This window comes from Varroa jacobsoni, unplaced genomic scaffold (genome assembly GCF_002532875.2).
Source record: "Varroa jacobsoni isolate VJ856 unplaced genomic scaffold, vjacob_1.0 scaffold_233, whole genome shotgun sequence".
In the NCBI taxonomy this organism is placed as follows: domain Eukaryota; kingdom Metazoa; phylum Arthropoda; class Arachnida; order Mesostigmata; family Varroidae; genus Varroa; species Varroa jacobsoni.
This window is the reverse complement of record NW_019213135.1, coordinates 292,954-320,794: the sequence shown is the minus strand read 5'-3', so window position 1 is coordinate 320,794 and position 27,841 is coordinate 292,954. Positions and strand designations below refer to the sequence as shown.

Here is a 27,841-nt window from a genome sequence, read left to right as displayed (position 1 = left end):
GGCGTAACCGGTACTGCGGTGCGCGTTTAAAGACGTTAGATACAATGCGATATGAATTGTTTGGGCTTGAGAAGAAGTATAAGTCAGTCGATCTTCCAACTGTTGATCGTATGTATTGGTTTATCGGTATTCAGTTGACAGCTATATACGATCGACCCTTGCGTTAGCACAAACGCACGAATGAAAAGGCCGACTTTTTTTTTATTACAATTAATTTATGTTTATTAGCTCTATTAAATTAGTCTACAATTATTCGTCTCGCTCGACCTACAGTTACAATTACCACTGTCTCAGCCGGTTTCTGACGCCGATCGATGTTTCTTATCAAAGAAGAATACTGGATAACATGTAATCTTTGGAATATTGTTTCGATGCAATAAATATTAATAAAATTACCTTCCATTTTCGTGTGTAGCACTAATCCGATATCTGAAGCAACAATAAAACAAATTTATAACAAATACAACAATATCACAGATGTATTTGCGTCTTAGCAGAACTGTGGCGTGATCAGATAATCAATTTTTCTTGGTAATGAAGACATTTCTTGAATATGAGCTCGTGCCTGACAAAACTACCTGCTCTTAATTTAGTAGAAACATTACTATCATATCAATGCGATTAAAATTTAATTTATGTTGGCTTCAGTAGCTGGCGCTACTGAAGCTTCTGAAGCCAACATAAATTCTTCTGATATGAACATGAAGGAGCTATACAGTCTAGACTTGTACTTCTAGCGAGGGGTCAGGGAGGCGAACAAATAATTTGTAACGCGTTTTACCACAAACAGTTACAGGCAGGTATAACAGCTTGCAAAATTCAACCGTATTTAGTTATATTTAACTAAATTGAACTACCAAGGCAACGAGTAGTTCAATTCAGAATATAGGGCCGATCAGAAGAAAAAAACATCTTCAGCTTTTGTCGAACGTCACACTATTAACTTATGGCGGGTAGGCATCCTGACTGAGGACCCTGTAACAATGCTGGTATAAATTCGACGTCGCAAATGCCTGATCATTGATCGATCTGTTTAATAGGTGCTTGGCTTGGATGAGGCAACGAATTAAAGCAGCAGGGCAACTGAAGTTATTTAGAACTGCGTTGCTAAGCGTTGGAATTAATCAATAAAGGATAGAGATAGTTTTATAAATAATACTAGTTAATTTGGCAAGTTTACCCGTATAGGCGAGGAGTGAGTGCGGGTGATTCGTTAACCGCGATTTCTTTGTTACGGGTTTGGCTCGAGAGAGATGTATTTTCTGAGCATATCGAACTTCATTTTATTCAAGCAGCAATTTCCCATCGATTGCTGAAGTAGCCCCTAAACAGCATCTCGTCAGCGGATGTAGTATTTTCTTTTCGTTTACGAAAATGTAAACCAGTAATTGTTCCCTATGCGATTCCTCTATGCACTTCGTCGCAGAACTTCTCGGCTATCGATGCGATCGTGGCGAGCATATGACCGCTGACAGGGGCTGGTATTACGGAGGCGTCAATGACTGCTAAATTGTCGACTCCGATTACATTCAAATGGGTATCTACCACTGCAAACGGATCGTGAGGTTGACCTATTCGAGCTGTTCCGCCAAGATGCCAAGCCGTCTTAAGAAAGTGCTGAACGGCGCAACGTGCGTACCTAAACGAGTCTTCAGGACCGTGACAGCCTTCTTGTCGCACATCCATCCATTTACCGCCAAGCTTAGCGTAGGCGAGAATTCCAATTTTGCGAGCAGTTAAATATAGCTCGGCGGCCATTTGAAGGTCGCGCTCATTGCTAAGAACGTTCAAAAAGATTCGCGGGTTAGAATCAATATCAAAATCACGAAGCTTAATGCGCCCTCGGGTAACTGGGTGTAGTATTGTCGGCGTGAACAGAATCGCTTCCTTGGGTGTTAAAAGACTTCCGCCATTCTGGTTAATAAAGTATTTGTTCAAGTCGGACGTCGTAATGTAAGCTGCGCGTAGGGTTGAACCTCCCGCAGGATGGTTGGGGGCACATGTATGAACGAGAATTTCGAAATCGGGTTGACACGTCTCCTGAGTAATACATGTTGAGTAGGAGGTGTTCTTGCTTCGGAAAAATCCTAGTGCATTAACAGCGTATGGGTTTTTTATTGCACCTGTTCCAGTTAGAAAAAACTGCACCAGATCACTGAAGGCAACATCTACAAAGCCTTTGCCCTTTGGAAACACAACTAGCGCTGTACCTAGGTCATAATGGTCGTGTAAATTTCGACCGACCCCTTCTCGATGCAGAAGAAGCGGAAGATTCCATTTGGTGAGTTCGTCCAGAGGTCCAATGCCAGAAAGCATGAGTATTTGTGGCGTACGAACGGCACCTGCCGCTAAAATGACTTTTTTATGGGCGAAAAAGTATCGCCTCGCTCTATTTTTCATTTTAACTATGACTCCTCGAGCGGCAAGCTTACCGTCATGCCTCTTAATTATACCTACTCGTTCGACCATTGACTCAAGAATGATATGCAGCCTGTTTCGACGGTCCTCGTCATAGGCAATCGGCTCAAGAAATGCCCTGACCGGAGTACTTGTGAACCCGGTGTGCTTCTCTACGGCATGCGTTGCACTCCCAAAGCCCAGGAGCTCTTCATTATGATCGCGAACGATCTGTGTGCCAGTTACATATGCAGCTGCTTTCAGAAATGACTGTTTATATTTCATGTAGTAATTTGGGGTATCTGCGTGATCGACATGTAGCTCGCCTGAAGTTCCGTACAATGGAAGCCCCGTCACTGTGCCCTGAGCTTTTGTGTGCCTCTTTGCATACTTTCCTAAGGTGTCATAATCGAAACCAGTTGCTCCATAGACTTGAATCCATTCGTCGAAATCCGCCTTTCGGCCCATTGAATACACGTGGGCGCTTAAAATTGCTGATCCTCCCAATGTTTTGCCGCTGTTATAGGTAATGGCGTGCGTCTTCCATTGTAGATTGATGTCTGAAGGTTCAGCCACATAGCGGAAATCATGCGAAGGCTCGGCCTGATTCAATGCATTCAAAAGAGGAACTCGCGTTAGGATATTTGGCAGTGCGCCTGGTCCGTGAACAAGAAGAACCGTATAATGCCGTGAAAGCCGGTTGGCCGCTAGACAGCCGGCCGTTCCGCCTCCTACAATGATGAAGTCATATGACGCCCTCAAGAGTTTGTGATTGGTCTCAATGGGAATCCGCTTGGTGTTGTAATCTCGAATTTCCGGCCGAGTAATAAATACAGATAAGAATGCCATGTGTATAAATGGAATATAGTAACGACCCATACCTCCGAGACCCGCATGATAGAAGAGCTCAGTGATTCCGTTGAAGGCGTAGAACAATGCATGATTTATTGGGTAGACGACGTGATCAATTACGGTATAAAATACTGAAGACATAGCATAGGCTTTTGTCGAACTTCACCGATTAAGACGTTAGCAGGCGTTAGATACGAGAGGTCGAGTTGTCGTTATATTTAGTAGCAAAGTTATTCGTCCTTGTTGTCTGTTAAGTTATCCCGCATGCTTCGCTCTATTTGATCGGTCGTCATTTCATGTACGCTCCATTGTTGTACTCCACTAACTTAAGCCTTGGTTCAACTGGTTATAGAGATCCTTAACATGACGGCTACGTGTTCTCCATCACTCCCACTTAATATTCCGTTGTACACTGCACATCGCTGCTGCACAGAAATAAGCAAAACAACCGAACATTATACCATGCACAGTATGGGCAAACACAACTGCCTCGACCCAACGGGTCCGTTTTACACCCGTCTGACTTAATGTTGCAGGATCTAACTACTAAATTAAGCGTACCGGGTCGACTAGGATTGAAGTGCTACCATTTGGGCGAGTGCATGCCGCGTAATGAAAGGAGAGGGAGAAATAGGTTTGGCTGCAATATTGCAATGGCAATATGGAAGTCGCAACAATGTCAGCGAGCAGGCATTTGCGCCTCTTCATATTGGTTAGTCGTAGAAACCCGCGTCGCCGTATCGTTTCCGTGTCGTTAAATTGCGTCGACATAATGCGAAGAAAGAAAGAAAGAAAGGATCGGTGCTCGAAACTTCCTTTTCTATCAAAAAGTTAATGCTCAAGAATGCGCGATCACGGTTAGTTTTTTGTATATGTGTGTGTGTGTGTGTGCGCGCGCGCGCGCGATTCAAACGTATTAGACAGCATAGACAGCAGTTGGTTTCAAAATGACAGACACGAAAAATGCGTTTTAAGGCGGTTGTCGGGTAGCACTTCCTGGGGGAGAAGGGCACGGAAGAAAACGATCAGAGACTGATGGATGGGCCAATTTAAAAAGCGTCTAATCGGTAGTAGCAGATGTTTTACAATGATTCCACGCAATTACGATAAGAAAATGCTACGGCGATGTATTTTTAGTGCACATCTGATGAGTACGGGAAAGCGGTCTATAATGCCTGCGGCTATTCACAGTGTTATGTCAATTTTGAAATGATCGAGGGTCAGACATAGCAACAAAAAACGATAAGCGGTGCTGTTAAAGTATCATCATTTGATGCTGTCCAAAGCCGGGCAATCAGATCGTGAAACAAGTATCCGACTCCGGGACGAACTTGCAGTCTGAATAGCGCCACGGCGTAGAACATACTGGGAGCGGTATTTCAAGCAGTCGATACGACGCGCAGTGAAAATGGCAGCTGATAGCTTCCCCCCAGCAGCGACATACGTTCAATAAAATGGACGTTTCGGTCCAGCAGGGTCTTTGCTAGGACGCCAGCTTTTATACTGTAGACGATAACCCAGATCCAATCGTGGCTATTTCATCGATTTCTCCATACTGTTTTCCCTTCTTTGGCTGAGTTTGAAATACAACTATTTTCTAGCCACGAGTAGTCTATTAGCTGAAAGATGCGGCTATTGAAGAATATTAGTATGTTGTTACGATCCCCTTTAAGAAGGACAGATCAAGATAGCTTACTTATCGAACTGTTCTCAGTTTCGGCCCATGTAGACCCAGTCCGCGTTACCAGATCATTTTGTTATGAAGAATAGATGATCCTATTTTTCAGTAAGCGATCGTTATAATGAAGAACATAAACGATCTTTTGAATAGAATTCATTAAGTAAACAGGCTTAATTGAAAAGGCATTGCATTAGCGGATGGAAAGGTAATAAAAATTATACTGCAACAATATATATGTAAAACTGTTGCAAAGACTGATATCGCCGTTACAACTAAAGCCGTCAGATAGAACGACCGAACAGTTATCAACTTTAATTAATGCGTACGTACGATTTTTGTTATCGCATCGTTAGAGTTTGAATATTTATTTATTCAGACCTCAGATCTACATCAGACTGCAAATTCAAATAAATAAAGATTTACCGATACGCCGTCGGTGCAGACGGATTCAAAAATAATTGGCCTGCAGAGGTTTGCCAATCATTCTATTGAAAATTATATCATTCTAGTTGATCCCTGCTAAATTTAGGTGTTATCCGTAACTGTCACTGCTGTGGCTAAGACACTTTTGCAATAAATTCGGTGTAGTAGAATTTTTTTTATAACGTTATTAAAGTACGCCAAGACGATAAACACCGCAAAGTTACTGTAAAATACTTTCATTATACTTGTGGATACTTAAGCTAAATAACGTAATATGACGATGCCGATTACGTCAGGCTTTGAAAATAAGCTATTTTTTATTATTCGCTAGTGTACACAGCGCTATATATATATATATATATATATATAGAAATCGATCACGTACGTATAGAGATAGATTTAGCGATACGTGATGGCATGGGGGCATATACTGTGTCGGCTTCGTGCGGCGAGCCAACCGTCTGAACTAATACTTAACGGTTTAGTACTGGTCACAAAACACGGAAAACATAAATAGATACTCATCTGTATGTAATTCATGCTCGCAGCATAAACGCAGGGCGGCGTCTCACGGTTGGCACAGACCGAGCGAAAAACAAAAAAAAAAAATTAAATAATAAAAATTACTATCGATCGAACCAGAAACCGTCGGTAGAATTGTGAAGGAGCAATCGGCGTGAATCAGAAGTTACTGCAGTCGAAAATATCGTAGCTCCAGGATAATAGGATGTTGATAGAACTAAAATAAACTAGTTTTGTTACCCAATCACCGATTCACGTAGTCAACGATGGCCAAATCGTTGATGTAAAAATGGCTTCATTGAGCAAGCAATGGCTTTCATTTAGAATTCAATTACGCAGTGGAAAGTTTTAGTATCAAAATGTTTATTGTGCTCCATTAAGTTTAGGCTTCATCAGGTTCATTAACCTAGGAAACACTGGAATGATCCGCTTCCATGTTTCCTAAACAGATTTAAATAGCATGCCTATTGATGGTACCAAAAGTGGAATGAAAGACGTTAACCCACCGTGTGTGTGACTGCTGACGGCAGGATGGCCAGTTTAATTCATTGTTACTATGTGCACAAACATTGTATGGTGGTACACTGTAACAGGTCGAATGCGAGATAAGCACAGCAGTTAGCGTGAGATTGCAAATTCAGTGGACCAATTTTGACGAAAATGTTCTCGGTACGCTGCACAACTGAGACAGATGAAAAGTCAGAGCTGCGGTACTTAAAATGATTGTCAAGGTATCGAGTCAACAATAATTCGAATACGAGTGCTTTATAGGTTCCCCACTGAAATGCGCCTCCTTTAAAAAAAAGTAGGCCCAATCTAGCCTTCAAGCAGAGCTGTTTTCTATGTCGGCCTCAGCTTAAAGTTCGAACACGTCTAGATGCTGTGGAGCAACCGGTTAGTAAAGATCCATGTCTATACAGTGAGATTCCACTTGTAATATCTGTGCACAAATAGAAAGGTATGATTTAGGCTAAGCTCACGCCTCAAACAGGTCACACCGGAAGTCAATCGTATGCAGGGTGACCGAAGATGGCCATTAACAAAGTCTAATAGAGGGAGGAAATCGTTGTTGTTGTTGTTTCATATAAATACTAAGAAATGCGCGAAACACTTTGCGCTCGGACTGCGATCAGTAACAGTCTGTTCTTCATCTAGCAAAAAGTAGGTGTCGAACTTAAGGCCTGTGTAACCAGGGCATTTTACCAAGAACCTAGGGTAATTAAATTCGATTGTTTCGCCAGTTACACAGTCATCATTGGCCATCGGCAGTCACGACAACGAAGCTACGCGCATCTACATACTTCCCAACACCAAATAGAAAGTTGAGGGTCAATATTTTCGAAAAGCTATCTAATTAGTGCTTTTCTGTTCAAACAGCACCTTTCTCTGAAAGCCATCCGATATGCTAGATCGGCTGATATTCGTAGTACGTCTTTCTAATCTCAGAGAATTGTTTTTGCATGTACGTTCAGTATTTGAAAAGTTATAGAGTAAAAATAGTATAGCTAGATTTTGATTTGCATAGACATTTAAGTTTTTTGTTGTTTTAAAAAGGTTGAGTGTTTTACCACTTCTGACCCCATGCGGGCGGACGTCGTTCGCGTGAAAGCAACGACGTCACTTAACCAGATTTTCGTCCGTTATTGCCCTCGATGTCTTCCATATAAATAAAATTATATCGGTCAGACCCGACTATGATAATCCGAGTTCTACTTCAAAGTGTACGTCGAACGGTCACAAACATTTAGATAAAGTATATCTTGTTTACAACTGAAAAAGGAAGCGTTTCCGCTAAACGTGGCTACCGTTCTCCATTTAGCTTTCGGGATCGCTTTTGTGCTTTTGTCTGTTAATAAAAAAAAAACTAAAAAACAAAGAGAAAGTGATATTTTCCATGTAGCTTGACGCTAAGACATGTACTATGGATTATGGCGCAAGATATTATGCGACAGGGAGAAAAAAGCAATAGTCGCATGAATTGCCGAAATCATAGATAACGATCACGGAAATAGAATGGCCAGGACGATTCTTTCACGCGACAAATAAAAACTTCGTGAGTTCCTTGTAATCCCCAACACCCTCATTCTTTCCCGAACCTCGCAGACTTTTATATGGCCGGAACAAAGAAAAGTGTTGCTAGTATCTTGGTAATCCAGGGTTCCTTTATCGGCCAGACACTTAGCGGCATTGATTTTGTTGTATTTGGAATCGATCGTACGACACGTTCTATCGCAAAAAAAATTACAGTGCACGCGCTTGTATATAACCACGCAACGTTACGACAGCATCTATTACAATAGAAGCCAGTCGCATTCTCTCGCAACTGGGGGGAACGTTTGCTGATGAACTGTACCTTTCTGACGTTAAGCAGTACCGAGCCAACTCGGTGTTAATTATGACTTAGTAAGTTCATTACTATGTCACTTTTGATGACTGGGAATTGCGTCCGCTGATACAGACAGGTACCATTGAACAATGCGGTAATTTGTCACAAGCGATAATTTTGTGACGAATACTTGAAAAAATTGTTAATGGCTGCTATCAGAATTATGTGCTGCTCGTACATTTAAGCTAAGAACAATGATTGAATCAGATGGATCCGCGTCGTCTTTGTTGATGTCCGAATCCGCTATGTGATCGCGAGCTACCCTTACCGCCTGTTTCTGGCGCTTGTACATAAGTTTGGTACACAACTATTATGTTTTTATAGTAACGGCAGAATAATCAAAAGTTTGTTTTCGGTTATATAAGCACAGTGCCGCTTCAGCGTGCGTGTTTGCTGATTTAAACAACATTTAAGTTAAAAATTGACTATTCCAAGGACAACTCACACCAAATCAGTATCCGTTTCGATAGAATCGGAAGCAAAACAAAGTTCTAGAATAAAGAACTAGAAGGAACTAACATGAATGTTTGCTCACTATAGAACCAGATCGTTCGTAAGGATCAGACGCGAAAGTCAAAACAGTACTTACGCCACGAAGAAGATCTATTTTCTATTGGCGTTAATTGAAAAGTTGAATTGGTTCGGGTACACTAACTCGCTAAATCAATATCTCCCTACTTTTAGCGTGGAAGCATCTAATTTGAAATCCATATGATAACCATTTTATCTCTAAAATCGTAGAAATAGATATTGCGGCCAATATAGAACCTGCGCGCGGCGATTATTACTTCAATTTGCCTCTCGAAAGAGATTGTCTTCACTTGGCCTTTGGTAGCACTTAACTTCAGCGAAGATTCTTTAGCGCGGCCTTTGGCTTTACCAGCTGATCGCTTCGCTAACTAGCTCTTCGACGAATTTTCAATGATTGAATCCACTCTACTTTGGTAGGATTTATTTTGTGAGAATTTGTTCTACGAAGCTGAACAGGTTTGTACTTATCTTTTTTGTGTCCAATTCATTGTACGAACGTATTCACACTTTTTGTCCCGATACCAAAATGGTGCTACCTAGACCGTAATCAGTTCGAGCAGCACATAGAGGTCGTACGCAAGGGTTACAACTTTTAGTTAAATACTTACGTAAGAAAATACGAGCATACATATTATAATGCAGCATTAAGTTCTGACGGTTAGTTACATTTTAGTTATGTATTTGGCGTTATGCTGCAAAATTTCCCCGTCCCTCAATGGACTCATTGATTCGATATTGTCAGAAATTTTCGGTATTAAAAAGTTCGTCTGACCATTCTTTGAGATCGTCTCGCGGCCAAGTTCACTGTCGTAAATTTCATTGATGCTAAAAGTTGATATTTCCTCAGTACAGGGTCTGAGGCGTATTGCAGCTACAAAAAACCGTTCATCGCAAAATAGCTTCAAGGACCTTTTGTCACGTATGGCCTAACATTGTCAGGAAGAGAATCACCTTCCCTTGTCTACGGGGCCTTTTCTGCTGTATAGGCTCGCTTGCTGTCTCATTTTTCTCAAGCATTTGCTAGTATATAACAGTCTTTCAGTACGCCGAACTCAGTCCATGACATTTTTCCGGCAAAAATCTTGCTTGTGCGCATTTTCGGAAATTACGATTTTTCCAAGGAGACGATTTCATACGTTTCATTATGCTTCTGTGCAGGAATCCTTCATCGAGGCTGCGGTTAACTTTTTGTCGAAGCACGCCTGAAAAGCCAAATTTACAGAATAACCTTCAATCTGCAAAGCAAATCTGTTAAGCGATACGAATTGGCCATCCACTGTTTACAGAAAAAACATAAATAGCCATATGAAACCGCACGACATTGTCGATGCAACAGTGTTTACAAATAAATGATTAGGGTTAGCATGTTGATGGCGTCAATTGAGATACAAGGGTACATAGATAATAGGAAAACATAGCAGGCAAGCGGAAATCACAGCTAACCATCATGCCAAGAAAGTCTTTGATTCAATACCGTTTCGTATGCTAAAAAACTAAAATTATCGAGAAAACTAAATAAGGATCAATTTTCTATGACCTTTTTTAGAAAAGAGTTTCCGTACCAGATCGCGCTGTTCCGTCTTTCTTTAAGACCATCCACTGACGCAATTTTGCTATGCAATCAACAAAAAAAAAACCACTAGCACCATAATTCCCACCCTGCTAGTCCTAGTCCACATGTAGGTTAATGTAGAGTATATATATTATAGACAGCAACAGGTTATAGACGTTCACTGAATTAATGCCTCATAAGAAAGGTGGGTTTGTGACTATTGGCAAAACCATAGTCATGCATTATTCTGAAAAGGTCCACGAAGTTTGCCCCATGCTATTGAGGTTCTGTGTAACAGCGCGTTGAAAAGATCGTTGTAGATCAAATCAGACATGCCGCCTCTAACATTGCTAAGAAAAATGCCTTTCTCTTTGTCTTCACTACGCAGGTCTATGGATTCCGTCTGGTGAAATCGAGCGAATGGTTGTCAACGGAGAGCTACCCCCACCACCGTTCGGACCTTCAATACCGCCCTCGATCGTATCAGGCTTCTCTCAAAGAAACGTACTCTACTTTTACACATATATGAAAAAAGAAAAATCAACATCTCGTCTTATTAACAATATCGGCGCGACGCTAGGGAACAACGCCTTGAAACGCATCAGGTATTAGCATGTACGGCAAATCACATCATTTTTCTCCTAACTTGTTTTAGTTCATGTCGTTGTGAGCACGACAAATGATTGATGAACGAGTCGCAACAAAAAAATGTATGTTAAAAAAAAAACACTTTATTTTGGTAGATTTCACAAGACCATCGGGAGCAAAGACAACCAACCGATCGAGTAGTTGATAATTTTCTCATGTGACCGATATACGATGTAGCGTACTAATGATAGCAGGTCACCATAAAATGGTCACAGATACCCATCTGATAGGACGAAGGCTTTTGAGTGTATTCTTATTCTTGTCATGACGTAGATGAAGCCGCTTTGTCATCAGGGGGTTTGCTAATGAATAAAGTACCGCTTGAAGAAACTATGTTACCAAGCTATCATTTACAATGGAGCGTAAGCTTATCAATCTGCTCATCAAATCACTGCCGGTGAGTCAGTTATGTAGAAAAAAAATGGTCTCTCGTTCATGGGCAAGTAGTTCCGCTTGACATTCAGCCTGGCGCTTCCAATTCAACCTGTCTGCTAACATTCTCGGTGGCTGTAAAAGAGTTCAGTCTTCTATTGGCCAAGTGAGTTGTAGAATAATGTGTGCATGATGTGATACATGAATAGTTCAGTGAACTAGCGAACAGCCAAGGATCGCGTCAGTTTCCACGTAAAAACGTGCTTACGGCATTGCCTATATATTTTGGACATTTGTAGGCGCATTTCTTTGTCCGCAGCAGCGTCTATCTAACGTAGAGGAAATATGAGCAAGCCATTATTACTAATCTGTCATATATTGAACGTTATTGAGACATAATGGATAGGGAAATATTCGCGGAGTAGTTAAGGGAAGGTCTGTGTTGTTATAAAACATCGTCCTCTGGAAGTAACTAGAACTAGAAAAAGACGTGTCTTTGCCTCCCTGACCATTAGAATAATTAATTAGAAATAATTTTCTCAACTAGATAAAATCAATTGGAAGAAAAACTGACCCATATTACTACACATATGGCATGTCACGTTCTTATATAGAGAGAAAAAAAAAAGATATAGGTTGTTTGTATTAATTATCTGTTGTTTATATTACTGTTTAAGATAGTCTGGAGTCGACAATCATTGTGTCATACATGGTCCCATTTCAACACGAAGTTAACTCGAATTTAATTATTAGATATATATATATATATATATATATGCTGACATTTGTTATGTTGTACGTTGAAACGACAGAGTTTCTTAACTGTGGATAGATAATTATAATTGACCTTATACAAGCGTTTGTTCATCCAGTCGATTTGTTCTGGTTAGAATATTGTAATTTACCTAAATGATTCGTGTGTTCGGCTAGCGTAATGAGTAATTAGGCTGATTATAGAGAGTTAGCTGCGGTTACTGCATTTTATTATAAACATGCTCAAGTTAGAATTTAACCGCAGGTTCTAATACGTTCAAAATGCCTTATATTGTTCACAGCAAAGTTGAACAAGCTAGCGATGGCGATAGCCGTGGCGCGGAGGACCCGGAAAATGACGGGCGTCAAACCCAGCCGAGCCCAGATACGGTCGCCATCGCCGACACAAATGGTGAGTAATAATCATCTCAATTCATCTACAATGACTAGTAGTGTTATCACGCTGCTAAATCGCCGGCGATCTAATACACCACTTAATCCATATTTTTTTTTTTTTTTTTTACATCAAAGTGGTAGTAACTCGTATTAGAGAAAAACAGAGCAGACGTGTATCATCGGCACGTCCTGTGTTTGAGAAAATGTTTCTTAATGAAAATTTACTTTAACATGTGGGCTTAAAGCGATTTCGTTCAAAGTTCACTTCTAGAAACAGTGCTAAATTGTGCCGAACCTAGGTCCAATACGCTGTCACACGCCCCGTTCCGGTGATGCGTTAACTGCAATATTACAACGGTCTAGCCTTCTTTTGTTCTAAATTACGTGGTTAGGCTTTACTTGGTTTCTTTTTATGTGGCCTGCCTGCGCTACTAAACTATGACAAAGCATTATAAAATCTAGGACAGTAGCAGTAATAGCCACTAACGTTAATGCCTGGTTTTAAACGAGCTACGGTATACACAAGCTTGGACACATTGGTAAAAAGTATCTGAAGTTTACTAACGGTTCGTTCTAGTAAATTGTATTGGCTATCTGAGTTGTTGGCAAGGCCACATTCGGCAGTGCTATTTGCCTTATGATGCGCCTGAAACACGCCGTCGTCAGCGGTCCTTTCAAATTTCAAAATGCGATCACAAACATTGCTTTTGTATGGCGTAGATACTTTCAATACCTTTGTGCGCTTGGTAGCTTTCGGCAAAATAGACATACGTCGCTTTTTCACTAACTATAATAACAAAATTTCTAATTTAGTTCGTCAACTTCGTAACTCACATAATTTATTTGATGGGGGCCGATGTCATTGCTCCATTTCGCTACGATCTATCTGGTCCATTCTATTGTAAATGGAGCCAACGTTTCATTGAGAATTTGAAGAGGGGAACATCTTGACCGGTCAATGTCAAGTAAGTGAGTGAGTACACGCAATCACTGCAGAACGATATGTACAATGTTTTCTCTGTTGTCGCTGGCAAGCGAGTGCCTCTTTCTAATGTCAGCCGTTAAGTTTCAGGTAGTAACGGCACATTCTAAGTACTTTACATTTCGTATGCTGCACAATATGTAGAAGTTATTTATATTTGATATTCTTGTTGTCAATGCATTATTTAAGTTGTTGCCCGATGTTTTTCCAAGGAACCCGAACTTTTCTTACATTCAGTTGGGTTAGTTGATGGATACAAGGCCATTTCCCACCAGCGTAGGTTTATCAAAAGTTTTTACAGTGGAGGCCATTTTAGAGTTGGCTTCACGAATATGCTACGAACTAAAATTAAAAGCAGACCACAGATACCTTAGAGGTCTCTTTTTCAGTCATTTTTATGTTTATGTAAAACCATTCGCGTCGGTGTCGCGGCTCCTTTATGCAGCGGTCCTTCAATTGGTAAGACCTTGATCAGAGCATAGATTGGAGTGATGCTTTTGAGCCAAATGTGTTTTCTCCGCTATACGTCAGATAAAGAAAACCGTCTGGGTCCTTATACTGTGAGTAGAGTTCTCCCATGCTCATGCTGAAACACAAGCAAACAGAAGCAAAAAATCGCAAACATAAGTTTGTGGCTCCGTGTATCTACCTCCCTTTATACCACGTTCTATTTCAGTCATTTGCAATAGATGCTTCTACATATTTATAGGGGTATACGTGTACACTCAACGCAAGCCTTGAGATCTTCAGCGTATCCGACTGATCTTTAGCCCCTGACGCCGCAAATCTCTAAACCAAACAAAAACACGCATTACGGAAAATATATGCTCGTTATATAGCGATCGGCCGCAGTGTTTACAAAAGTACGAAGCAGATGAACCGCTAAAACGAAGGCCGCATTCAAAACCGTAGCTAATATAACTATCACTGCGTCATATCGCATTCTGTGATAGTGCACAGTGATAGTTGCAGTAAAGCTACGGCAAAGAGTAAGTTATAAGCTGCTTATAAAACTACAGTATTTCCGTTAATCAAACTTGAATAGTCGCGTACGTGTAGTGGTTTCATCTTCAGTTAATCGAAGTGGTGTTTTTGCTTGGCGTTTGTTAGCCAGACAAAGCTTTTTTCCGAATAGGATTAGTAATAGATTGGCCTACATGGCCTGCCGGTTTCGACTCTAATTCAACGCGAGCTCTTGTGTCCCTTTTGCGGATATCTTGAATATCTCTGTAAAATTTTTCTATGGGTTCCCCTATTACGAAATCTGTTCCGACAAAAGGATTCACACGAAGACGAGAATCGTCTGCATCGACTGGGCTGGTGGAGAAGTTGGTTACCCCAGTATCCGTTCTTCGAGCGAGTGCAAAGGGCATAAATATAGTAGTTTTAGTTCCTGGAATAGGAGTAGCATACTGATTGATGCCTTGTGATACACGCGAAATATAGATACAAGGTCGATGAAGCAATGCTCACCGCCAGTAGTAGACTTGGAATCGAGTTAGCTCATTTTAGCGGTCGGGCCCATAGAGACATCTAGAATAAACAGTCATCCCGCTGAATGACGCAATCCTAAAGTTCCGAACTTACAGGCTTAAACAATAGTTTGAATTAATGCTACAACATATCTTGTCATGAAGTCAGACAATTAGAGGTATCTAGAAGGCAGATATGATCAGAGAGCGTAATCGTATCCAAGTCGTCAGACGGTATAAGGAGGCCAACACAGATACATTGATGCGATTAAAGATGCTAACCTCGTCTGCGGCATAACTCTTCCGACAAATAGGAAGAGAGCCCGCTCCGGACTGAGGGCGATCCTGCGTCGAACGATCCACATAAACTGAGCAACGGAAATGTCATCTGGCACAAGGAATTTTTGCTTATCTATCGCCGGTACTTGGTGTGAGTTCGACGCCCGTTCCACGATCACCTGCTCTGCAACAAACCCAAATATGCGCTTCGCACCGTTACCGTCCTATTTATGCTTTGCGTGCGCACCGTGCTTATGTCGCTAGGGTCGCATGAAGAAGGTTACTCGTATGCCAGATAATAACTTGTAATTCATCATCTGGATTTGCCTAATATTATAGCTTAAGATACACATAGAATGTTTAACATTGTACGTCGTGCTATTCGTAATGGTTGCCTATAGGGGGCAAGAGTAATCCACTTAGTGGCAGCGACGGTTTTTTCTCGGATGACGAGCTATGAGTATATCAATTGTGTACGTAGATCGAATGTTAACTGTTGGACGAACTACGATAGAAGCGCCTTCGAGTGCGCCGGTGTAACGCTTGCAGGCTCACACAATTTGCTAGCTTAGATTCAACTTAGATGGCGTAACTACCACAAGTTAACCAGTTATCAAGTGTAGAGAATGCATTTGATTTTGTTGAGTGAAACAACAAGAAACCGAATTAGCGAATCATTAGCTCACCACCGATATACCGACCCACGCGATTCATCAAAACGGCAAGAATACGTAACGCGTATAACTCTCGTTAATCAGAACAGTACATGGAATAGAAATGCATTGTGTCCCTTTTCAGCTCGTGTTTAGAATGATACGACAATGTACTAGTTGTTAGTAGTATATGCGCGGCAATATTCAAACTTTTCGTTTGTACTTCTAATGAGACTTCTTACTATCGACGTTAGCTCGGTTCAGGTCAAGAGCCAGTTTGTAGAAATCAAGTGCTTGCTAGGTCGGCAGAGACGCAGCATTTCGAGGGGTGTCTCGCCCTATAACTACCGGTCGAGCGCTTAGAACTCGTTGGTCCCTATGGGCAAGGCAGCGATAGTGTCTGCAGCGTATGCGATTTCTACCAACAGAGCGGGTAATAATAAAAACTAATGAAAAACGTCTACTGTAGCAGCAGAAAGATAAACACAGCAAAGTAGGATAATATTCTCTAGTCTCGAATGTAACGATGAGAACAGAGGCATAGACGAAGTATGACACAAAGGAGGTCATAAGGCGAAGAGGCATATTCATTGGGGACCGCTAACTTTATTATGATGTTGGTCCTATTTAAGGAAGTTACCGAATTAAACAATAGAATTTAGGCTAGGTGAACCAGTATGAAACTCAGTCAGCTATTATAGATCAATTGTAGTTCTAGTTTATTATTTCAATACGATTTAGTAAATCAAACAGGATGGTATCTGTACGCCAACGCTATTCTCCGACAAGAATGAAAAACATGATATGCCACAATATACGCAGATTGTAAATACCATACATTTAACACAAGAAGATGTATACCGCCGAATATAAGGCACATATAAGGTTCACAACTGAAAGAACAAATTCTATTTAAAAAAAAAAAAAAAAAAAAAAAACACTGCCGGCGGCACCTTTTCATCTTGCGGAAGGTACAATTATGTTTTTCAGTGGAGCTGCTCCAGGTATTTCTATTGGCCTGATCATTCGGTGTGACTTGTTCTATTTGCAATCTAATTTGTGCCGTAACTTTACAAATACTGTCCAACCTGCACCGCTATTACGCGACGATTCAACACGCCATATTTTTTTAGCACAAAAGTCTAACCCTTAATTGAATCTCGCTGAAGAAACAAATTAAACCATAAGTGATTCTTAAGTAATAAGGCAAGTTCATTAGGCGCTCGATGGTCCTGCATTGAAGTTAACTCAAGTGTAGCTTACATGTGATGACAGACTCAATGAAGGTCTGCTTGCGTATATTGCGCTCGTGTTGCTCCCAACGTAAAGCATCCATTATAGACTTCACATTAGTTATGCGATTACCGTATCGTTCAATAAGACGTCAATTGTGATGTCGACGTATGGAACTAGCCCGAAGTAAGATGCCTTCGGGGTAAATATCGTCGTAAATATCCCATCCAAGTTTAAAACAGTTTTTGGTAGCCAGATCCATAAGCCTATTTTTTTTTGCTATTAACAAACTTACTGCTGGACAAGCTTGAACGCATTTCATACGCAAAATGTGATGGCTTAGCAATGGTTTAATATACTTTCGAGCTTGATAACAAATTAGGAAAAATCAGTGAGCTTCAGCTAGATGAGAGCTGGACCGACATGAATGGACCGAAATGAATATGTGCCTTTGTGGTCGCTAACCGTTCACAGTTGAATATCTTTTAGTTAAACACGTATCAAAACTTCAAGTGGATATAGAAATATCAATATTTGCTTACCGGAAGCCGATGTGGGTACTTGTCAAGGATTGCCTTCGATTCTTCTATCCGTTGCTCTGAAAATTTCATAATCTTGTGAGGGATTAACGATGAGCAATGGTCAGTTGTTGCGACCTCCGCAACAACTGACCATTGCCGCAACCAGCAAACTTAGAAACCTTAAATTCTGATCATTACTATTAACTTAAATATTAAATCATTCTAATAGCTAGCAAAAGAGTCAGTATCCTGTAGGAAAGAACGGTAGCCTTGGTTCGAGAAAATGCTACTCAGTAATTATTTAGGGATAACATAATTAGATCAAAGGTTCTGTGACTAATTTTGAGATTTTTATGGTCGACGTGCAGCTCGGCGTGCGTCTCGATAATTGAATTCATTTTACTGCTTCACTATAGTGACTTAAGGTCATATAGTGGAATACATCTGATAAATAGAATGGTTGAATTTTTCGTTTTAGAATGTATGTTCGGTGGTGTTCCTTTATTCCGATGAACCAATTATCTTATTTAAGTATTTTTCCTATATGATTTTTATAAAATTCCGATAGACTATTTCCTGGTTCGGTCGTCATAAATGCGGCCTTTGTTTAATCCACCTCTGGTCTTCGTCAATTTCTTCTAGGTTATGAATTATCGTTAGTCTACTACATATCATTCTTCGTAGAAGCATCTCTGTTGGAAGTTGACAATCTTCCCATTAAACAAATGAACTTTTTCACTCTCTCAATACTTTATGTACAACTTTATTTAAGCATCAGTAATTTTTTTGCAATAATGGCATGGACTATTTTATGCTGGGAAATGGGTGGGTTTACTGAGTTTTTGCTTTATTTTCGTCCCAGATAAAATTACAAGTTGTCCTCGTAAATATTTCCAGAAGAAGCGTACCATTTCAACAGGGAATATATATACCCATAGACGCCGATCTCTAAATGAATCAGGGCAGTCGATAATGCAGGCTTGTCAGTAGTGTACTAGGTACTTCATAGGACGGACTCGAAGTGTTCATAGTGTAACTTGCGCAGCTTCCCCTGAGATCGGTGTTAGTCACAAGTATTTGTGTTACATCATTACCTTCTTGTGTGTCTCGAAGTGTCTTCTATGAAGTGCATTTCATTACTCTAGTGCAAAGTATCCCGTGTACGTGTCGTCGAGTGACCCCTTCGTCTATTACAAATAATTTTAGTCACTAAATTGCTGTATTTGTCACTTCGTCTCCCTTTTTTCTAATTTTTCGAAATTAATTATTCTAAAGGACAGTAGTTTCCAGCTGATTTGATTGACTATTTACTAAATCGTGGTGATCGGGACACCTTCGTGTTTGCGTGATTTTCGATAACTAATTTCATAGCTGGATTAAGACACGGACACTCTACAATTCTTCAGCTATGAATAAAGTGTAACGGGGCGTTTAGATACGTTTGGGTTAGTTCAGGGCCATTTTTCTTTAATACACCGTAGTGATGGATCTGTACTGAGAATCAACGGTCCTTCAAGCCATAAGGGGACAACAATCTGATCAGATACAATGAGCTTCTAGTTGCTGCAAGTCTGATTTCATTGAAATGATCCATTTGCAAATGGTAAGTAGAATTACAGTACGCTTAAATCAGATGTGATTTTAAGCTCAAAGCTATATCAAATGATTGCTTAGAAACTTACATAAACCTTCTTTGTTGGTCCTTACTTCATACGCTGTTTAGATAACAGAGTATTTGTCTTTTTTGTTTGTTAACAACATCGCTTCGATATGGAATTACAGCTGAATATTACAGCTAACATCATACTCATAGTTTTTTTTGGCCCATTTGACTCGTTTTGGTTAATTTGTGTGGGCCATGGTCTATGTCACAAAATGTTTTCGCCACTCTTCTGTCAGTGGTTAATACCGATGTGCTGCATAAAGATTCAATATAACATTCGGTGATCCAAGCGGTAACTGTCTATATATAGGCTTGCTGATTTACTCCAGACTTAAATCTTAGTCGTGCCAGCCTTCGTACCTTTTTTTCTGTACTTTGTATCTATTATCCTGATTTTCTGTGTGCTTTAGCCTATCCCCAAAGGTATGTGAACTTAGTCATGTTCGACCGAACACTATCCAGCTACTTTCACCATACAACAGTTCCGCTATCTTATTCGACAGTTCTATGAACAGACAAAAGAAAAACCGACGCTATAGCTTCACCTATACGAAGAGACGTACTTATCTATGGAGTAATCGACATAGTAGATACTTGTTTTCCTCTATTGATTTAGATTCTAGTTTGCCTGTTTTTCATCTCTGTTGTCACAAGTATAGGAAATATCCATTGATTTCTTTTCTACAAGAAAAAAAGTTCTCAGATGCTGTCTATAGGCCATCATCTAATTTATAAAGTGAATATATCCCTGTTAGTTTTGTAATTTGCTTGTCTGACAGTTTTTATCGACATGCGGGTATATAACAGTAAGAAAAGATAAATTCACGTATATAATCACTGCTCCGTCGATATGTCTGGCCCGTTGAAATTTTTTTCCCATTTATGACTATTTCTTATTCTATATTAATTGGGGCGCGCGCGTTGCTTGTCGAACATCGATCGCAGGCTGCGCGTTCAAAGTTCTAATTTGGCCTATTTTCTGGTTGCCTTTTATCCTGCTAGTGTGTCTTTTAACCCTTATGGAAACTGTGTTATACGGTTCCCCTGTAATTTTTCCGCTTTTCATTGATACGTCTCTGTCGCATCTTTCAGCTGTTACGAGTGCCTGTCCTTGATACGCTGTCGGAAATTTCCTCGGTAGATAACTCATTCTTCTAGAGCACTTTTTCTGTAAAAATAGCAATCTCTTTTGTGAGTTTTCTGTATTTGACGCAGGCCCTACCTACGTAACTAAAGCGTCACCGTGTTTTAGATAGGAAATTTTTTTCGAGTCCTACTAATCTAAGCAAACGGTATTTGTGCAGCTCCTATAATCCTATAATTCCTATAAGTTTAATTGAGAATCGTGCCAAATATCGAAGTCGTTTTACGTATAAGTTAGCCTGCAATGCTTAATGATGTATTTTTTTCTTTAGGATGTTTCACACAGATTGATGTTATTTCGTCGCCAATATTGCGTTTTATACTAATATGAAAATATATTTTATTTGTATAAAAAAAAATCTTGTTATGTGTTTCAGGCCGAACTTTGCTCAGTAGCCACGCGCGGGCGCTTTCAACTAGATATATATATTAGAACTTTTGGAATATCACATTGGCTTTTAAATAGCGCAAATATCAGCACATCGAAGAATTTGATTTGATTTGGGAAAAGAGGACTGCACCCCCTTAGCCGATCGGCTACCCGACTTACCGATACCTGCGTAACTATCGTGGACATAATTCTAGTGCACAAAATGATTTAAGAGTAATTACGACTGGGGTCCGTAATTACCCAAAAAACGCAATGCATCCATGTACGCTGCAGCGATGGAATCATCACGATCTCTTTTTGAGGCAGTCCTGCACGTAAGCCACAGCATACGACTCCTTTGTTTAACTGGACATTTACATGTGTATGCATATATGCCCATATATATGATTCGTACCCTAATATAGGTTTTGATGAAATAAATCATCGATAATCCTGTTTCATGTGTAAAAGGTAAATTCCTGAGTTTGCCGTTCAGTTCCATGTCGTTGAACGTTACTTCAGACGGCTAACTACTAGCTAGAATCGAAGTGTATCTACTTATCGCCTGATTTTAAGGCCTTGCCCATCTTGTGTGACCCCAAATTCAGCTGCCCCACTACGAATGTCGACTCAGCCCTAACTCATACTGCGCCAACGGGTGAGTCACGTACTATGCATAACGGGTTCGGTGTAGTGATGTAATTTGCTTTTAGCATATTTTGGAAAACGTTTCTGGAGAAACGACGATTCTGGAGTAAAAAGATCGCTAATGATCTCGCTTGTCCGTAGCTCATAAATGTTTGGGTAAAATGCAAAAAAAAAATGCTGGCCTAGATAATCATATCTATTTAGCGACCACCATTTGCCCAATGGCTGTTCTGAGGTAATTATTTGCACGAGCACTGAACACCACAGTATGCATAAGCTGCTGTATGTTAACTAAGCCTCTTCGACGAGGTCTTCCTTGTCGAGATGCGATGACGTACATAGATACGGAAAGGATATGTCTCTATCTGTGCAGGATGACACTCTAATCACATACGTTTTCCAGTGCAGGACTCAGGAACTATTTATTGTGTTTATTGCGATTGTTGTGACGATCCACATCCTCCTATGCGATAGGCTAGCTGCGAACTATCTGGTATCATTGCCTAACTAGGAATGGTTGCTTTTAGACATTTATTGCACCTGATGTTGTTAAATACTTTGGACTTTTTTTTTTATTTTCTAAATAACATAAGTTGTGGACCATAGTAAACATCCGTTGGCATCGGTAGTTTGTTTACTTATTATGTTATTATGATTATTTTTTGAATACTGTTAATTCGCCAATTTAGCCAAGATTACGCCGATTGAAATGTATTACAGGTGGGTTTCTTTTGGACTAAGAGTAAAATAATGCTTGTTTAATGTGCTCATCTAAATGTTATCGTTCCTCTCAAACGAAGGATACTATAGACTACCAAGAGAGGGCGTAGAATGTCGCTACTCGAACCCCACGTTTACGTATCGTTCAAATCACATCTAGTAGCTTTTTTTCACGCAGAACACCAACTTTTCCTTGCGTGCGTTATATTTCGAACTATGAATCTAAATGCAACGTACCATGGACAGTCTACGCCAAACTCAGACATAAATTTGTTTCATATTTATCAGTTTCTTTCATATTTTTATTTATTTTTTTTAATACTTTTGGATAATTTTAACAATTTATTACTAGTTACTGTTTCACGTTTGCATTTTTGGCAGCTTTAGACATTATTCCCAATAAAGTCGTCAATAGTCTGCCGAGCATGTCCTAAGCACAGAGAAAATGCTTCCTTTTTCACACGAACTTTATACGTATTGTCTTGAAACATGTTTTCACTAATTTCCCATATAGTGTTTACAAACCGTTGTATACACATAAACATTCGTTTATTCGTATTTACATTAGAATGAATATGAGTACGTTCACATCTTTGTAGGAACTCGAGCATAGATTTTCGGCTGTTTCTAGTCAATCGTGGGATCCCCTTGTTGGATACACTGCTAATACTCTGCATTGTACATTATGTTAAAGGAAAGAAAAGAGACAGCCCTATGTGCGCGTTGTAACCCAGATTAACGGGTCAGTAAAGAAGACTTCCCTTACTAGATTTTTCGTAATGCAAAAACGCCAGCTATTTGGACTCGTTCCATTTAAAATACGAAGATAAGCAATATTTTAATGGGTAAATTACTTTGGCTACGCTCAGATACTAACAATCTAAGTAATTTTTGTACTTAATGAATAGGATATTTATAGATAATTGCATCAATCGATTTATATATTAGGCTGAAAATCGCAGGTCCTTCTACCTTACAGGTTAAGCAGGTATTAGCTGCATTTAGTATCATCTGTTGTGCAAAGAATTACCGTATTCCAATGTCCGCTCAGGATTGTCAGTATTACTCCGTCGGTTAATATAAAACTGTTTTAATTTATCTTATCAAGACTAATCCAAATAATACAGAGAGCAAAATTCAACTACCTTTGTATCGTACTAGATAACAGGACGCATAACAAGTGAACGTTATCTCGCAACGTTGTCTCCTCTAACATTGAAATCTCCAACACAAAATTCAGTGCACGAAGCAGGGCAAACAAGAACAAACCTACATACATAGATCTATAAAGAAATATATACATAAAATATCCTCACGTCACAAAGGGTAGGTTCTCAATCAAAATTGTCTCTCCTACAAAGGTTACTCGAGTAAAGACATTTACTTACAGTTACGCTTGCTTTAATATTTCAGCGTCGACAAAAACATCACTCAGAGCCCTACGTTTCGGCGCTTCAACGTTTTCATTTTAAAGTAGATCAGTGATGTACATTTAACTATCAGAGGAAGTTTCGAGGCGCGCCGACATGAAACATTGAAAAAAGGATTTCTATTCGTAAATCAGGTCGTTTTTATACCACGGGTGTAGAGTGTGGGTCGAACGTGAAGATTATCGCTCGAGTAATAAGATAATAGAACTCTTCAAAAAACCAGGAGGGGCTGAAATAGGTACAGTTTTTATAACCAAGTATAAAATAGGACCCAACTGATCCTTGTGGTTGTGTCAATTTGTCAGCTTGCCAGTCGAACAGTTTTAGCTAGAAGATAATTAACAGAGGTTGATATAAGCATACGACTATAGGATAGGGTGGTGTTATATGCAAGCGCTTTATAAAGGAATATTCGATGTGGGATTCTTGAATAAGTGTGAATGTGAGTTACTCAGGCTGGTAGTGATTTTGACGTTATCTATTTATTAGAAAGATTTGTCTCGATAATACATCGACGAGATATCAGATCTGATGGCAAAACCTTCAAGGAGTACCTACAACAAAAAACAAGCAGGACGACATACTCATTAAGGCTTTCCCTTGTGCGTATTTCAGTTTTGCTAACGATTATGCCTGTACTCAATATCAGCATTTCAAGAATACATTGTTCTAGTCGTAACTTTCTAGATAAGCATCAATCGATTGTGAAATGCTCTTTGGCATATAGAACAATACCTGTGCATAGTTTTCCAGAATGAGCACACCTGCTGAACTGGACAGTCAGCATAAGTTGTTTATTGAATAAACTTCAACATGTAGAATTGCTCTTCATCGAATGGAAGCAAAGCTTTACTGATTTCTGTTCACCAGTTATTTTGTCGCATCTGACTTTATGCCTTTGTCACACGGTGCAATCGAGAGTGCCTGTACATAACGCGTGTGGGTATAATTCAGTTGTATTTTAATGATGTACACACAAATTGAGGTGATTACCTTATACGTAACCTAATATTACCACACGCATATAAGATCGATCAATATCTTGCATAGTTCACCATTACGAACGCAAGACTCGGATTTTCAAGTTACGCTCGTCGCTACGGAACAGCAACACGGCTTGAGTTTCTAAGATAGTTTACGTCCCGAAGATGAAAACAATATTCTCTTCTTGAATTTCTTCGTTAGATGCCGGACAAGACGCTTGCTTGAAGCTAAATATGGCTCGCACAACGGCAACGACATTTATCGTCTGCCATCAATAAATGCGATACGTGCCTATACAGATGCTGTTAGATACAAATGCAAATTATATTACACGCAATAAGTACGACGCAAGAAACTTCCGGCAGTAAAAACAACAAAAAAAATAGATTGAGAGTGAAGGTTTACCCCGCTTACCCTAATGAATGTCGCTTGCAATATCTTAGCAGAATTCATATATATACACACTTATACGTAGGCACCTTACAAAATAAAGTAACAGTTCATATTAGTTCTTGAATGTTTGTGTATCTTGATCTGCGGTAGGTTTTCACCAAGAGACGGAGTAATAATTTATCCAGACACGACAGAGCGCAATAGTCATACAGTGAATCCTTGGTAAGAAAGGAATAAAACGACAAATTAGGAATTCTAAGGTGCACAAGGTGGTAGGTGAACGTAACTTGGTTTGACACGTCAAGGCCTGGTAGAGATAGGGCTCGTATATGGTGTACGAGCTGCATCGCTATTCAGGTCACCAAGTATATGCTGCATGGCTGAAAGCAAAGACGAAACCTTTTCTAAGGAGCGGACGGAGCCTTTTTTTTTTACATAAAACATCACAGTTTATCAGCGTGCTTTGTTCGTGTAGGTTAATTAGGACCTGTTTTGTGCTTTGCATGACTTCGGAATAAAATTACAGTGAAAACTCGTCATCCTTAAAGAAAAACCTGGGGGAGGGGGAGGGGGAGGGGGAAATAACGATGCCCTTGTAGACCTATATCTTAGCTTGTGAATGATGCAAATCATTACATAGATGGAAGTCTTCTATTATGTTGTTTGTACAGCCTGCAACAGACAATGTTGTCTCACATTATGCTCCGTGATAGCACAAAGCCAATAACTTGACACCAAGCGATATTAACAACCATTAACAACAAGCAAATCAATCGAAATACCTCTGGCAGATACGGAGCAACAGATCTGGACCACACAATTGCTAACTTGCAACTATTTCTACATGTTTGAATGTACACAATTTCTAGAACCCATAAACGAGTAAATTCCGGCTCTGAATGTTTAATGAAACCTACAAAAAATTTAGTGGCTGTCAGCGACTTTTTTGGGAACATGAAGTTATAGTTACTTAATGGCCACTGCTGCTGGAAAGTAGCTTCAAAGAGGGGAGTATATAAGGTCATCACTTATTATATACTAGGCTTCGTTGTTAGAGTTTAGGCGAGTTTTCTCTTTAGAATTACAGTTCTACCCTTTCAAGCAAGTCGACAGCCTACTTCAGTAGCGTTGAAGCAAAAGTAACAGCAGTTCCATTTTAGGGGTTTCTCATACCTATAATAATAGTAGTAGTTATCGGTACTTTTCTTTAACAAGGTCTATAGTTGCTACATCTTTGCTTATAGTCCGTAAGTGATATATATGCACAGGTTAATGGTGGAAACTTCCAAATTTATTTATTTCCAATTATTAAAAGGAGAGCTTGTATGTATCGGTCGGTTTCCCGAGCTTCATCCGATCTGTCGAAGACTTCTCCCAGTAGTGTACACAATCTATTCTTATTCGTAGATCCCTAATATATTACACTTCGTACTTCACATCTGACATGAGAGTCGCTGGCCATGTTCTATACGTTATATCTATCGTACAAATCGTGCTTCATTTTCGACGTAATGTTCTCGGAGAGGTATGAACTACGCCAATTCGGACACTCCGAATTTTTCCGAAGAAGCATTCCGAAGCACACGCGATTGAGCCCACGTCGTTTATGGGGTCAAGCTGTGAGTCCTTGATGGACTCTTGGGTTTCCCTATCCCAGGTAAGCGAGATTTTTCTTTTCAAAGTATAATCGATCCTGAACCTTACTGTGTCGAATTTATAGACCTAATATATAGACATCCTTACTGTCCCTTACCGAGCATAAAGGATAATACAAGGAAGCGGACTAATTTAGAGCTGGTAAAACTTGCTGCCTAACAAAGCTACAATGATGCAGAACCCAAAGAGCTGATAGAAACTTACTACAAAGCAACGTACTTGGACTTCAGGGTACTAACTTCCGTGACACATTATCATTCACACATTAATTGTACAACCTAATTAAAACTCATCTATAGATGGCATGCCAATCCAGAGTCAATTCTCAACTGTTTGATTGTATCCGAATCACAATGTTCTTACTTAAATTATCAATATTTGAGCTTAATAGATAAATGTACTGAAGGCGTTGAAGGAACGTACGAAAAGTGTACATACCTTAGGCACAGGATATTTGTATAGCGTATGCTGGCTTAAAATTTATACAGCAATAGGGTCACTTGGCAATATTACGACACGAATCAACGCTTTATATTCAGCTCCAGCCTCGTTGGTGGACGCGTATCTGAACGAGTATGACGCTTAGTTTGTGAGAGCCACAGGCCAAAAATACTCGATGGCACGTGCACAGAGGAAGAAAGCTAGGCTAAACTGAGGACCAGCAAAGGCCACAACGAACCGATCCGATTGTTAAGTGCTTTTCACTTTCGCATCAGAAAAATAGCGATAATATGTATGCTTCCGTCCTCTACGTACCGACCCCTAAGCATGCGTGATAATTACAAGGTTCATTAATTTACAGTACTGTACAGTTTCGGTGTTTATAAGAAGGGTCCTATTCAGTAAAATTTTCTAATCATGTTGACCCGTTCAGTTATACTGGCAATCTGAAACGGAGAATACGTAACATGCTCGGCCCCAGCATGGGCCAACCTATGCCTCGAATACGTTCACGTATAATCCTCTATTCATTATTAACCAACTTGAAACCTTCAGCTCGAATCGTTCATATAAATACAGCTTTTTTCCTTCTAAAATATTTACCTACCTTCAGTCTGCTGTATCTTGAACCTGAACTTGACGCCAGAATCCTTAATTTTTCTTCGAAACATATTTACGGTATCGTCACTTTAGTCGTTTGAACAAAAAGAACCACTCGTAGATAGCTACTGTTCGCTACG

At 39.9% G+C, this 27,841-nt stretch overlaps 4 protein-coding genes across 5 annotated transcripts in view; 1 reads left to right on the top strand and 3 right to left on the bottom strand.

Moving 5' to 3' along the window:
- LOC111273870 (uncharacterized) overlaps window positions 1-12,638 on the top strand; it is a 37,530-nt gene extending 24,892 nt beyond the window's left edge. For both annotated transcript variants that reach the window (XM_022855875.2, XM_022855872.2), the window contains one exon: window positions 10,733-12,638. In XM_022855875.2, coding sequence (XP_022711610.1) covers window positions 10,733-10,956 — 224 coding nt within the window. In that variant the 3' untranslated portion in view covers window positions 10,957-12,638. The remainder of the gene's footprint in view (window positions 1-10,732) is intronic.
- Window positions 1-27,725, bottom strand: part of LOC111273871 (Succinyl-coenzyme A synthetase beta subunit, ADP-forming) — a 76,629-nt gene extending 48,904 nt beyond the window's left edge. The window contains exon 1 of the mRNA XM_086973656.1: window positions 27,709-27,725. The gene's annotated coding sequence lies outside the window, so the exon portion shown is untranslated. The remainder of the gene's footprint in view (window positions 1-27,708) is intronic.
- On the bottom strand, window positions 158-27,737 carry LOC111273869 (glucose dehydrogenase [FAD, quinone]). The gene is made up of 4 exons (XM_022855868.2): window positions 27,709-27,737; window positions 17,675-17,730; window positions 9,929-9,994; window positions 158-3,671 (listed from the first exon to the last, which is right to left on the bottom strand). The coding sequence occupies exon 4, from the start codon at window positions 3,388-3,390 to the stop codon at window positions 1,396-1,398; it is 1,995 nt and encodes a 664-aa protein (XP_022711603.1). The 5' UTR covers window positions 3,391-3,671; window positions 9,929-9,994; window positions 17,675-17,730; window positions 27,709-27,737; the 3' UTR covers window positions 158-1,395.
- LOC147753780 (gamma-aminobutyric acid receptor-associated protein-like 2) lies at window positions 12,001-27,841 on the bottom strand. The gene is made up of 4 exons (XM_022855869.2): window positions 27,709-27,841; window positions 17,675-17,730; window positions 15,250-15,425; window positions 12,001-14,081 (listed from the first exon to the last, which is right to left on the bottom strand). Exons 1-4 carry the CDS (start codon window positions 27,770-27,772, stop codon window positions 13,967-13,969), a joined length of 411 nt encoding a protein of 136 aa, XP_022711604.1. The 5' UTR covers window positions 27,773-27,841; the 3' UTR covers window positions 12,001-13,966.

What these genes read in the sequence shown, in the direction of transcription:
- LOC111273869 (XM_022855868.2), bottom strand. Translation starts at nt 3,390, where the DNA reads ATGTCTTCAGTATTTTATACCGTAATTGATCACGTCGTCTACCCAATA.
- LOC147753780 (XM_022855869.2), bottom strand. Translation starts at nt 27,772, where the DNA reads ATGTTTCGAAGAAAAATTAAGGATTCTGGCGTCAAGTTCAGGTTCAAG. An exon ending in CAAGATACAGCAGACTGAAG is followed by an intron (nt 17,731 to 27,708) that starts GTAGGTAAATAT and finishes TGAAATTTTCAG; the next exon opens with AGCAACGGATAGAAGAATCG. An exon ending in AGTACCCACATCGGCTTCCG is followed by an intron (nt 15,426 to 17,674) that starts GTAAGCAAATAT and finishes GTTGCAGAGCAG; the next exon opens with GTGATCGTGGAACGGGCGTC.